This window comes from Notothenia coriiceps, unplaced genomic scaffold, assembly GCF_000735185.1.
Source record: "Notothenia coriiceps isolate Sejong01 unplaced genomic scaffold, NC01 NC01_scaffold00000708, whole genome shotgun sequence".
NCBI lineage: Eukaryota > Metazoa > Chordata > Actinopteri > Perciformes > Nototheniidae > Notothenia > Notothenia coriiceps.
Window position 1 is genome coordinate 3,223 of NW_011333409.1, and position 14,481 is coordinate 17,703.

At 39.0% G+C, this 14,481-nt stretch overlaps 1 protein-coding gene across 1 annotated transcript; it reads right to left on the bottom strand.

The window, feature by feature from the left end:
- Positions 1 to 210: 210 nt before the first annotated feature.
- Positions 211 to 9,007, bottom strand: LOC104956970 (uncharacterized). The gene is made up of 8 exons (XM_010784561.1): positions 8,861 to 9,007; positions 8,539 to 8,694; positions 8,311 to 8,452; positions 7,765 to 7,925; positions 6,627 to 6,761; positions 6,269 to 6,454; positions 4,849 to 5,318; positions 211 to 1,262 (listed from the first exon to the last, which is right to left on the bottom strand). Exons 1-8 carry the CDS (start codon positions 8,990 to 8,992, stop codon positions 701 to 703), a joined length of 1,944 nt encoding a protein of 647 aa, XP_010782863.1. The 5' UTR covers positions 8,993 to 9,007; the 3' UTR covers positions 211 to 700.
- Between the last annotated feature and the right edge of the window lie 5,474 nt (positions 9,008 to 14,481).

A 14,481-nucleotide genomic window follows, 5' to 3' on the forward strand; every position in this document is an offset into this window, starting at 1 on the left:
TAAGAAGCTATTGAAATGGATGAATATCAAGGGTAATATGGTGTCCTGTTCATTTTATTAAGAATTTATCAAAAAACACATATGTTCATTCTTACCCTTGCAGAGGTTTTCTTATTTTGTTGTAAATTATGTTAAACTCATCGTTCCCAGATTATCTTTAAAACAAAATTATAAAGATGAATATGAAAGCATCAGATAGGATTTGCCAAATTGGGACCGTTGGATTTTTATGTCTTTTTTTATTAGTGCAAAACAACTGACAGCATTAAACAAACACCATTAAACAACTTAAGGATTTACTGATTATACCAAGCATGATTCTGTATGTACATAATTTGTCTTTGAGAGGTACGGAAAAAGAAGGCAACAGTCATCACATAGGTCTGCTGGGATTTTTTCGGAAGGTCATCTTAGAATTGTTATCATTCAACTTTATTGTTTTCATTTTGTTTATTTATTTTCCCTGTTTGGAGTATTGTTCATGTACTTCAATGTTGACTTTTCTTTGGGTAGACTCTGTTTTAGAATGGAGTCTGCAATGGAATATAGGAAACATGCTCCTTTTCCATTAACTGTCTCACATTAGTTCTCTTGCATTAGTTTAGTCCCACAATCATCCCATCACCACATAGACCAGGCCAGAGGAACAGTCTTATTGGCCTCACTGGAAAGATCCTCTCTTGTCCGGACGATCTCTCATTCAGTGAATTTCTCTTGTCTCCTGTACCACCACCTTGCGGTAGGTGGGGGTTTTGTTCACTGTAGTGGTAGAGGAAGTGACCACATTGCTCTGAGAGCCAGAGATATCTCTTTTCAGGGACAGATATCCTGCTTCCTTGACCAGCTGCCCTCTGTTGCTTTGCCCTCCGACCACCAGAGATCCTGAAAGCCCCCCTGACTGCAGAATTCCCCCGTGCATAAAGTGGGTCTGGCTACTTTTAAGCCCTTCTATTGTCCCTTTAGGGGCTTTTCCCTCCACCACCATCATGGTCTTGGAGCCAGAGAGGTTGCCAGAGTGGATGAGGTTGCCACCACTTCCATGGACCCGGCTCTTCTCCACCAGCACCATGCGTTGGCCCTGGGCTCGCCCGCTGGACATCACGGTCTGTCCTTGAACCACCACGCCTTGGGCATGTCCAGTTTGGGAGCCGTTGAGCAGTACCATGCCCTGCAGGTTGTTGGATGGTGCCTCCGCCAGCAGCACGGTGTTCTGAACCTGTGGCTGGACCTGCAGGGCATGGTACTGCTCAACGGCTCCCAAACTGGACATGCCCAANTCCAATATCCTGATGAAAAATAAAATCTCTCTGTTGCATAGGCCACTGTTTGATCAACGCGAATTGGGTGTGGGTCCTTGTATTCCGAGTCGGGCTAACGTCCACGCTAGCTTCCACGCTAGCTGCTATATGTTTTGCATTGAGGTGATACTTGAGGCTTGATGTGCTGCGGTGATATGCGAATTCCTTTTTGCATAATTTGCAAACAACCGTGCTCTTATTGACGCTTCCATCCGTCCGTTTTTTAAAACAAAATGTCCCATCCACGGGGCCAACCAAAGCGGTCTCATCAGCTTCTTCGTTCACGTTTGACTATTGTTCACTGTGGTTTGTTGTTGTCTGAAGTAATGAACGTTAGTTGGTGCTCCAGTATAATCGGTACCCCTGAAACTCATCCAGTGAGAAACGTTCCGCGGTGCAAAAATAAGTGCGATTAAAATGCGTTAATTTTTTTAACGCGTTAATTTTTGTGTAATTAATTAATCTTAATTAACGCGTTAAAGTCCCGGCCCTAATATATATATACACTTCAGCTTAGTTTTCTACACTCAATCATGATAACTGACACAGTGTATTCTACTGTAGGTATGCCAAAGGCTCAGACCCTGACAACTGGTTTACCATCGACCCAAAAACAGCTGATATCAAACTGAACAAGATGCCAGATAGAGAATCTCCATACCTGATCAACGGGACGTATTATGCCAAAGTACTCTGCTTTACAGAAGGTACACTTTGTTTCTTTTTCAGATCAAGATGCTTTGTATGTGGTTTACCAGCCTTGCCAACAGTTGAGATTAGCATTTTGAAAACGTTCATGAAATCTGTCCTGGAAATAGAAACAAATTTAAAGCTGGTTGATTTATTTATTTCCTTCAACACAGACATGCCTGCTAAAACAGCCACTGGCACCATAGCCATCCAAGTGGAGGATTTCAACGACCACTGCCCCACCCTGACCAGTCAAATCCAGACTCTGTGTATCCCCGATGATGCCGTTATTGTGAATGCTAAAGATGAAGATTTTTCCCCCAACGGATTTCCTTTTATCTTTGAAATAATCCCAGAGGGCACTCAGGGTAAATGGCAGGTGGAGCACTACAATGGTGAGGAGAATACTGTGAATATTTTAAAGTGTTGTAAATAGATATTAAAACATTCAAATAGATATACAATTAGAACAACATTAGTTGGTTTTCCTAACCCTAATCCTGGCATGCATCCTCAACCAGTTGAGCTCCAGTATTGAATTGTTTTGCAACTATAATCAGTATTATAATCAAAATTAAACACACTTGGCACACTCATCATCTTTTCGTCTCATGCCTGCAGACACTGCAGCCATCCTGAGGGCTAAGGAGACCCTGTGGCCTGGTTTATACGAGGTGACTTTTGTGGTGAATGACCAGCAAGGGCAGGCCTGTCTAGAACCAGAGAAAGTGACGGTCCAAGTGTGCACCTGTGAGGAAGGGCTGATGTGTGGAGATCGAGGTAATACCAAGAAAGGAGCAGAGTTAGGACCCGCTGGAATCGGACTGCTGTTCCTTGGTCTGCTGCTGCTACTACGTACGTATGCTTTGAGGCTCAAGGGTTATATGATCAGGCGCCTAATAATGTAACTCTGCTAAAGACAATCTTAAATCAGGTTGAGTATAGTTAAGCCAGTTAAACCAGCCATTTACATGGGACAAAAACAAAAGTCTGACATGAAGGGAATTCATTTGGACATTTAAAAAAGTCAAGAGATTTTAAGCCCCTCAATTATTTAGGTATGTTTTTAACAAAAAAAACCTCAAGGTTGTGTAATGACATTTTATCAAACTGAAGCTGATTGAGAAAATAAGTCCTTTGAACAGCACCAACCCAGAACCCGTAGTGTGTTATATAGGTTTTGTGCATTTAAATGATCTGCAAAGCTAAATACATGGTTGCCTTTTATAGGATATAACATTAGCACATATTGGTTTAGGTAATTGATCTAGACAGTGTATTACCTGGTAGGTTAGTGTGCCATGAAAAATAAACTGCACCCTTTTTTGGATAACCCCAGAGCAACACTGCATTCCCCACACCATGTTTAAGTAGCCTTTGAGTAACACTTTGTTGTTGTTTTTACAGTTTTTCTTCTGTTGCTGCTCTTCTGCGGATGTGGGGAGGCCGCGGGCTTTACCGAGATGCCTTTCGACACCAAATCTCATCTCATTAACTACCGCACTGAGGGCCAGGGCGAGAACACGGTGAGACCAACCTTACCTTCATACTGGTTGATGCTGCTGAGAGGATGTCTGCTTGAAAGCTAACTTTTGATGCCCGGCAGCTGAATAAGTGTGGACTATGTTATAACATTTGGATCATTGATCTTTTACAGGAGGTGCCGCTACTGAACATACCGCCACAAGTGGATGGAGGAGTTGTGATTTGTGAAGTCCCAATTCAGCGATCAGGACCTGGGATGTATCCGGGCTATTCTTTTCAAGGTGATAGCATCGGCTGGGGGATGAGTAACGTTTCAGGATTCGGAACTTGGATTAAGAGTGAAGTATCACAAGTACATCAAGGAATGTACGAGGGAATGGCTCTGCCAGACCATTTCCTGGGACAGTACTACAGTGAGGTGAGAAATCATTATAATATTTCTGTTCTTCACTTATCATGGACAAATGTTTTGAAAATATATTAATCTAGATGTGCGTACATGGAACAGCTCAAATGCTACAACTTACAAACTTAAAAAGATTTGAAAAGCATGTTTTCGGGCACCAACAATGTTTTCCAGTAGAACGACAGGCATTAACTTGGTATGTGATGTTATGTGCAACATGCAGTACATACACATGCCACTTCATAATTGAATTGAATTGATTGATTTAAAACAAGGGACACTGTACTTTAATCAACATATTAAAAACATGTAAAAGTACTCGAATTAGCCAAAAGGCTAGTTTTCACCGATAGTCCTTTTGCCAGATGGTGATAGACATCCTAAAAGCAATAATGAAAATACCACAACATTGTTATACGATTGTACATATTACAATAGATGACATTACTGAATACAGTTAAAAGCAAGTCATGATAATAAATAAAACATTCACAATACGCACTCATACACACACCTACACCCACACATCAGTGCTGACACTGTTGGTTTTCAATGAGCCGCTTTTTAATAATGTGCTTGAATGTGTAGTAGGATGAGGATTCTCTTATTGGTCATCATGGGATTTGTCTCAGTCGATAAATAAGGAAACCTTGGTTATGATTTCTCTTTTCTCTTTAAACAGAAGGTGACGAGTGAAAACGAAAACCTTGGAGGGAAAGACGCTCTTTTAGTTTATGACTACGAGGGTCAGGGCTCCCTTGCTGGCTCAGTGGGCTGCTGCAGCCTCCTGGAGTCTGAGAACGACCTACAGTTTATTGATGACCTCGGTATGAAGTTCAAGACCCTGGCTGAGGTGTGCGGAGGCAAGAAGATTGAAACTGAGGTCAAACCAGCGTTCATTTATCCGCCCAGTGCATCAATCCAAACTCCCACCTCAGCTTGNTTTCAAGTATGTGTTAATGCACTGACCTGACATTCTCAGCAACTTTCCCAGTGTCTCCATCTATTGCGGTGTAGCGGGTAATGACTTCATTGATGTCGACGGAGCTGCCTTCCTCTGAGACGGGAATAGCTTTGACTTTGGGGTCAAAACTTGGCCCCTCCGGCTGGTTCTTCACATTGATTTTGATCGGATAGGTTTTGTATGTGGTACCACCTTGCGTGAATGTTCCGGATGTTCCGAAGGTTCCTCCTGATCCTCCTGTAGCACCAGTGGCACCACTGGCACCACTTGCGCCACTTGCCCCACTGGCACCACTGGCACCACTTGCACCACTGGCACCACTTGCACCACTGGCACCACTAGCACCACTTGCTCCTCCTGCTCCACCTAGTCCTATATTAGTTCCAGAAAATCCAGTAGATCCATCGTATAGTGGAACCTTGTTCTTCACAATTAATCCTAGGTCAAGGTTCTTCACATCCTCATAATCGACAGCCTGTGAAATGGAACACATAAAGTCTAAATATCAATCTAAATTTGGCCAAAAAGACAAAAACGTCTTCTTTATGTAGGACTAAATAAGAGTTGGCGTATTTGAAACTAAAGCACTAGCACTTTAAATGGTTTGGCTTATTGAAAGCTATGTACTAATGTGTATCGTCATAGTCACTTATTTTAAGGTGCTTTGGATAAAGGCGCCAGTAATTAAAGGGGCCCTATTATGCTTATATTCAGGTTTCATATCAGTACGTAGTGTCTCTGCTGGGACATGTCTCCATGCTTTAATGTTCAAAAAGCTCTTTATTTTGCTCATACTGCCTGTGCTGCAGCACCTCTTTTCACCCTCTGTCTGAAACCAGAGCCCAGTCTGCTCTGATTGGTTAGCTGGCCGGCTCTGTTGAGAATGGTCAACCGCTTAGAGTCTTAGAGCTTAGATGTCCCGCCTATTACGTACAATGTGTTGGAGTGCAAGTGAGTATTACATAGTGATCTCATTATGTTACAGAAGTAAACAAATGGGTCTAATGGAGATGTTTCAGGCAGAGTACGGGAGAGAAACTCCCTCTGGAGGTAACACAGGGATTGAAGCCTTTGCAGACCATTTAAATGCACTAAAACCTATATTACACACTGCAGGAAAAGGAAAACCCCAAAAAGCACAATAGGGCCTCTTTAATCAGAATTAGAACCTGTAAACTTAATGAACCCTAGGCTTTATTTAATTTAGAAACACTGTAACCATTTGACAAACACCCACCAATACTAAATTAATAACACGCGTGGCCTTGTAGCCACAGGTATGATTGAATTGGTATAGTGTTCCAATGGTGAGGTCAATAGGTGGACCCATTCATACTTTACCTACAGAAACGTTCTTTGTCTCACCTACTGCTTTTATGATCATTTTACTAACACTTGTGTTTCTTTTTTATTGAACTTGTGTACCTTGTCGAGCATCAGAATGCCCTCGTTGGTCGCGGTGTCAGTTTTGATGCTGAAGTACCCGGCCTCGTTCCCTCTGACGATGTCAAACACGGCTTCCCAATTCTCTGAGGCCTCCAGGTCCAAGTCCTCTGCTCTGATCCTCATCACCTCCACACCCTCCGTGTTCTCCTCAATACTGCCTTCATACTGCAGGTAAAAAGCATTCTGAGATGCAGTCATTTTTGAAAATACATTTCCATATATCATTTTTTTCCCTTAAAGGAAACATGAAACCCATTTAACTCTAAAACCCTTAATCTTATTAGATCAATATACAGTTTAACATGTTGATAAAGAAGAATGTAAGAAAGAAAAGTACCTCCACTTTTTCCAGAGTGGGAAGGTTGTCATTAACATCTTGAACATTAATGACAACAGTGCTGGTTGCACTGTGTCCGCCTGGTAAACCATTCAGGTCTTGACCTTTCACTGTCAGAGTGTACTGATCTGCTGTCTGAAATAAGAATGGGGAATAAAACAGGAAGTGTTAAAGCAGGGACTTCTCTGTAAGATGCAGTCAAACCACTACAATAATGTAAAAAGGGTGGCAAATTATTGAAGCTACAGGATGTGCAGTGCTGGGAAGTATTACATAAAACACGAGATGCATTCACATTACAGGAAGGCTCACACAGCGACCCTATAAGGCCCTGACACAAAATACTCGTTATTGGCCTTCAGTCACTTTTGGTAAGTGCTCATTCGCCCTAGTTTTTGCGGTGTGTCCAGCACGGTCAGCACTTTTTGTACCTCTACCAATTCAGCTGACAATATAGAAGCGGAGCCTTTCTTCAAACTAAGTCCCTCTGATTGATCAAACAAATGACTAGATAAATGCTTTACCATCATCTTGTTTGATTATTTTAATACCAGATACTGTGTGTGCGACAATGGTCGGCAAACGCTGCTTTGCTTTATAGTGTGCATCATTACAACGTCTTGAATGTCGGCATGGGAAATGCTGAGCTCAAGATGAAGTGAAAGTCTCCCATCAAAATCATAATATGGATAGGTTCAGGGATGGTGAATTGTTTCTGAAAAGGCAGCCAATGGCAGGCTCAAACACACGACCACTTCCTGTTAGTCAGGTTACGTTACATATGACATCTTGTGATTGCACTGGACGTACAGTGACAGTTGACTTTAAAGAAAAACCAAAGTGTAAATTATATTTAGGTAAACCATGATGAGGAAAATAATTTGTGAAAATCTTTTTTGACATTTAGAACTTTCTATCAGTATCTGTGAATTGTATTCGGTTTTTATTTGTAGATTGAAAATGCATTAGTGGTTCTCAATTCTACACGTGTTGATTTACATTCTTCACACACAGAGTTGGCCATTGTTGGATATTTGTACCCACAAATATAATTATTGAGACAAATCTAGCTCCATCGATTAGTATTTGTAATCCTCTGCGATTGAGACTCGCCCTGTAGATGTAGTTCACACTATACCTCTCTGTCCAGGGCAGAACTTTTGACGCGTACGATCCCATCTTTGGAAATGGAAAACATGTCACCGGGAGGTTTCTGATCTACGATGGTATAGGCGATCTGAGAGTTCATATTTCCTGGTTCATCAGCATCAGTTGCAGTTATTTTCATGACTGAAGTCCCTGTAAAACATTATTTAGTGAAACAGTTATTAAAAATGTAAGTACATTCGGCTATGCCCTGATGAAAGACAGCTAAATGCATCACATTTCAAACTGGTCAGAAAGATCAGAAAACACTCAGACTCTCATGTGGATACTGAATAATGACTTAAAACCTAAGTAATATCAAATTGTTTACCAAATGTACAGCTACTTACCTTTGTTATATACTAGTTCTAGGTGTTAAATAAATATGTGTCACATTAAGCAGCTTAGTGAAAATAAGGCAAGAAAATAGATCATCTCGTATTTATAAAACCAGAATGTTTTGTTGTATTTATGAAGTAACTGTAGGATTACTTTGAAGGAAGAATCTGGATTTGCACACAAAAGCAGAAACACTTGCCTCGAGGACTGAGCTCTTTCACCCCCCCGTCCTTCATGACTGCAAACACTGGAGCGTTGTCGTTCTCATCGATAACTTTGATTCGTACGTCAATTTGTTTCTCTGCATGTCCACCATTAATGTACTTAGCAATACCTGACAGCTGAAAAAAAAAAAAAAATTCTTTACTCACTTATTCAGAATCTAATACAGTGGTATTCAGGTCAAAAAGCACGGAACATCATTCACATTGTATGTATCGATTTCTTCCCTGTCGAGTTGTCTGGTCACACGAATGAATCCAGTATGAGGGTCGACAACAAACACATTGAAGGGAGATTTATTTGCGCCAATGCCTTCTAGAGAGTACTGAAGTCCCTCAGTTTCCTTCAAATCTGACCGAATCTGAAACACAAAACAGGAAGACGGTGATTTCACTGCATCAGAGAAACAAACTAAAAGTACATTTGTAGACAACAACACCTGCTCACTAAATTATTGCTGTTAGTGGTTAAATAGTTCCCTCTTTGTCTGTTACAGAATATATGGGTATAAATAATCAGTGACTCACCTTGGCAATAAATTCCTTTCTGGTGTAGTCTACATTTTCCTTCAGTGGCTTCGCAGGGAGAATCCATTCCCTTTTTTTTCTTACCAGGTTGTGTCCTGAGTAAGCAATCACCAGAACAACAGCCTGCAACATACATTTATAATTACTTCACACTGAATCCCTCTTTAAAACAATGGTCCACAATTGCATGTAAGTTACATGTATGTAAAAAAGTAACACTCATAATACAACTCATAATAGGTCATAATAGGGCCCCTTTAGGTTTGAATAACATTAAATGAAAGCACAGAATACAACTATACGAGGAAGTTAAAATATTTCATTTGACAAATGAGTGTTCTGCTTCTAAATTTCAGTGTCAACAATAGTTTGTGAAATGTTGGCCCTTTTAAATGACATGGTTATGAGTGAAATAAAGAAATGCAATAGGACATTTGTAATTCAAAACTTTGCAGGCTTATTGTTGAGTATTTTAGTAATCTCAGTGTTTGTGAATCCATTTGTAAATATTTTAATTTTGGCTGTAGATCCCAATATGATTTGCAAACAGATGTATGCTCTAACAGAGATACTATGAAAGAAATACAGAAAAATGCAGAAATACAGAAAAGAGAGTTCTTTTTATCTTTTAGTAGCTTGTTCAATTTAAAATCTTGTATTCAAGATTTAATCTTTTAGTAGCTTGTTCAATTTTAAATCTTGAGTTCATAGAAAGCTTAAAACCTGATTATTTTATTTATTTTTCAATTAATTATTGTGTGCTGAGCAGTCGTTTACTGTTATGCCTTTCATCTATCTTTTTCTTGTATACTTAGTTTCAATAAAACATGTATGATTCTCAGTTAACACACCGTCACACAGCTATTCTGGTTATTTTGGGCTCTACCAAGTTTAAAGGGGGTGGAGTGATACATCGTGGAAACTCCATATACTTCAAGAGATTGAATCTATGGCACCGTTCCAGCTATAACAACAAAATAAGCACTGCACAGTGAGTGGAGCAGTGTATGTAACACTGTTTCTGACAGTCCTGTGAACAGGTCTGACCAGACTATTGTTGGGGGGTTTGTGCATTAACGTCTACTGCAGAGACAGAGTTCAGTCTGTCTGAAATATGACCTGCCTCTTTGAGAGGGAGGGTGGGCCGTACCTGTTGCTCAGACTGTTGCCTTCTCGTCTATTGCTGCTTGGAGAAAAAAACGTACGTACATGTTGGTACAAGCATGAGCTGCTAGAGCCAACTAGGGTAATCACTGACATAATTATATGTAAATGATGACACCTCTTCTATCAAACACTAGTTGTATATGTCATCAGACACGCTTCAGGGCATACATATTGGTGTCAGAGCCCTATTGAAGTTTCTATTGGTCATAAAAAACGGCTTTTGCTGACAAGTGACGAGATGGGACTACTAAACGTCATCATCCCAAACATTAGCCACATTAGCTTAGCGGTGGTGACGCGCAGGCATAACACTGTGATGTAGTTTGTTTGCTTTTTACTTGCATTTACGCTTCAAAAATCGTCAACAGGGTGGTAATATTGGGGGAACAAAACGTGAGTATCATAAATGTGTGTTTACCAATAATCTTATTTTCTGCAACATTCTTAGATCTAATGGAAAAATCCCATTGCTTCTTTTTTTGGGTGAAACCTTGTGATGCTAATTTCTGGATTGGCCTATAAAAGTAGGCCTATGTCATCACTGCACCTCTCTATTATAGAGCATCAATAAGATTCTTTAAAGGAGACCTATCATGCTATATTTAAATAATATAGTGTATGACCATACCTATATAAGGTATATTGATCAATTTTATTTTTCAAAATACCAAACAGATCATTTTTTAGCCATGCCTCGTTTCGCTAATTTTCGCTCTATTCCAAGCCTGTCTTTGAAAATTTTGAGCAGCAGCTGACCACGCCCACGCCCCCCCTGCAGAGAGGGGGGGAAAATGAGCCCCGCCGAGAATCCCACGTTACCCATGTTTGCTGTGATTACGGAAGTTGTGGGAATACAATGTCCCATAAACTCAGACAGACACATAGGTGGTTCAAGCCCCAAATAATTAATCAATTGATCCAGAAACTTGACAGACTTGGAAGTAAAGCAGGAGGATTTTTTGGGTTGGAGGTGCAACACCATCCCCTCCCGGTTTCAGCCAGGGAAAAACGTTTTTCTGAATGGGGTTAGTTGACCAGACAACCTGTATGTACCTAAGTTTAATATATTTACTCTGTATTTGTTTTTTACGATGCCTTTTAGCTTACTTTATTCCCCGTTCATAATTTTTGGCTAATTAGCCCAAAGACATAGCCCCAATGTGTTAACAAGTTATTTTTTTGTAACTTAAGAGTTTGAACAAGCATTAAGTCCTCCCTTGAAAGGCCGGGGGAAAGTTTGGTGTGGAATAGAGGACAGAGCCCCGCAGCGGCAGAGAGGAGCGAGGCCTGCCGATACACCCCCCCCCCAAACAAAGAAGCGCACCAGGAGGGACAGGCCTGCAGTCACCTCACTTTTTGGTAACCCAGGGGGGAAAAGAGCAGAAATCCTTGGGTTAACGTTGAGGGATGTTAAAGTTGCCCATTAACTGGTTTTTTTTAATCCCCCACCAGGCCCGCTTGAAAATGTGGCACGGAAAGTCCTGTTGGTCATCCCGTTTTCCGTTTTAACATTTGACATAGGCAATTGGACGGGAAATTTCCGTTCCCCCCTACAGTAATAATGCAAATGTGAGGTTTTGGCATTTGCACGGTGACCCGTGGCTTGCAAATTCCCCCTGATTAGTGGGAGAGCTGAAAACCAAGTAAAGCGGAAGCCAACCTCTTTTGTGTAAGTAGAAAAGTGGGGTTGAATCTGGATCGTTTTTTTTTGTTTCTTGATCCGTTGCCAAGCCACCCTTTGTTTTAGAGATTTTTGGACTTAAGGAGGAAAATAGAAGAGGGGTTGGTGGGGTTTTCTGGACCACTTTGGGTGAGGGTTCCCCTGGACACTGGGGACACATATTCCCATGGTATAAAAACACGTAAAAAGGTGCAATTGGCAATGATAGGGGTCCCTTTAAAAAAAAGGGTTAGATAAAATTATTTATTAGAGTATATAGAGAGGATGGAGGGGAGTAATGACTCACTATGCAGGATATTATATTCACTATATAGAAGCTATCATACATATATAGAAATAAGCACCACATATAATATATGAATACAGCCTAAACCCAAATGGATATATGATATTATGATGAGTACTTTACATATGATAGGATACCAGAGGGATAGAGGAGGGCAGAAAAAAAAAAAGACAACAAGCATTGTAGTATTTTTGAAGAATGAAACAACAGAACAACGCCGCCACATACGAGAAGAAACCAGAGACAATGGAGATATCAATTATATCAAATACACCAAAACACAAGAATTAGAGAAGTATAAGACCAACATTGAGGGGAAGACAACATTATACACCAGGAGGATAGAGATGAGAGATCCCACACATCAATATATATAAGAATGACACATAAAAAAATATAGGGGGAAAGAAGTTATAGGAACTTCAGAAGTTGCATGACAATGTATAGAGGAAAAAGATTAAACACTAGAACCTAGCACAACAATTATTTTTTTTTTAATATATCCCATGTTAAGACATTCTCTCTTATAGAGATATTGGACTAGTCAATATATGATATATATATACATGAGGATTAAAAAAAAATATAAGACTAAAAATAATACATATGACACAAGTACCCTAAAGATTTAACATAAGAGTTCTACACATAGGATTAGAACATATAAGAAACAGGCCACATAACATATTTTATAATAAGCATAAATGACAATAGATAATAATATATATATTTGTATATACACATCACATATATACAAATACAGAATAACAAATAAATACAATCTGATATACACATAGATCGGATATAGCACACCATATTCATCATCTTATTATTAATGACACCAAGTATTATAATAATTACATTTACATTATATAATTATAATTATTATATATAAACAATATATAATATACATAGATACTACACAACTAGCCCCAACATATAATATATGAATAACAAAATCGATAGATTATATAGAATGAGGAGGGGGGAAAGATTGAAACGAGCCACATGAAAGCCTGAGAGCAGGAGATAATTAATAATATACGATAATATATATATAATTATATACATGATATATATGTAATCATACCATCAGGTAACTGTCACATATTATTTTAAAATACCTTCATTTAAATAGAGACACATATATAGAGAGATATATAATATATATGAAATTTATGGCCCCCATAGAGAGGGGAGTATTCCACGTGAGTTATTATAACAATTCTAAATAACATAAAACACACACACACCTGGAGAGTAGATACCCCCATACAGAAAAACAACCAGAGAGGGGTATCAAATGTCCACCAAAGGAATACAACATGATTAAACACTAGACAAGATACAGAAGAGCATATGAGAGATATAGTAGGAAAGGAGTAAACATATGGGATACACACAATAAGGGAGATACAGATGATATATATATTCCATAGGAAGGCAAACACACATATAAAACAAAATTAACAGACTACATCAGCAGAGAGGCACCACGGACAACACAGCAAAATATTAGCTGACCCTAAAGGACACAGAGAGATATAGACATGAAGACACCCAAAAAACGACCACCAGAACCCAGAAAAGAACCCAGTACAATAGAAAAGAATAAATATAAATAGAAAATAATCCAAAGGATATACACCAAAATATAGAAAATGAGGAGAGAGGTGGGGGGCGTACACATACCATACCAATAGAGAGACAAAGAGCACCCAATTCCAATATAGTATAAGGAATGGGGAGCCCAGGATAATTATTGAATGGAAAATAGATACACAGACAAGAGAGAGACACAGGGATAGAGACACTATGATATAAAAGAGACAAATACACATATATAAAAAAAGAAGCATATATACACAGATACAGATAATAAACATATAAAAACAGGTCACCACTTAGGAAAGAGATATCAATGATATACATAGAGAAGAAATATACACATAGACATAAATAAGGTTAAATGAATGAATAGGACATACAAAGCATAGATGAGAGATATACATAATAATAATAATAAGATATATTAATAATTATCAACATAGCCCCAGGACACACATATATATAAATGGACAGATATTATACAGAAACTCCAAGATACATGTGAGCTATATAAACGCATCAACATCATTAGATTATAAGATAAATAAATGATACGATATATATAATATTACAGATATGCCAATATAAGGAGTATACATAAACAATAAAGACAGATAGAAGACCCATACCAAGATCATATATGCTATTATTAAGACAAACATTATCAAGGACTTGTAAATATACAACCACACACAACAGCCCCTTTTTAAAACACAACACATTATTTTTTTTGATTAACCGAATAGTGACATAAACGACATTAGCAGTAGACAACACACTTGGGACCAGATATAATAAGACATACTATAGAAGAGCGAAAATGACGCATGATATAATTATTATCGATATTAGCAGAAGAAAGACAGAGGAAGAAATATA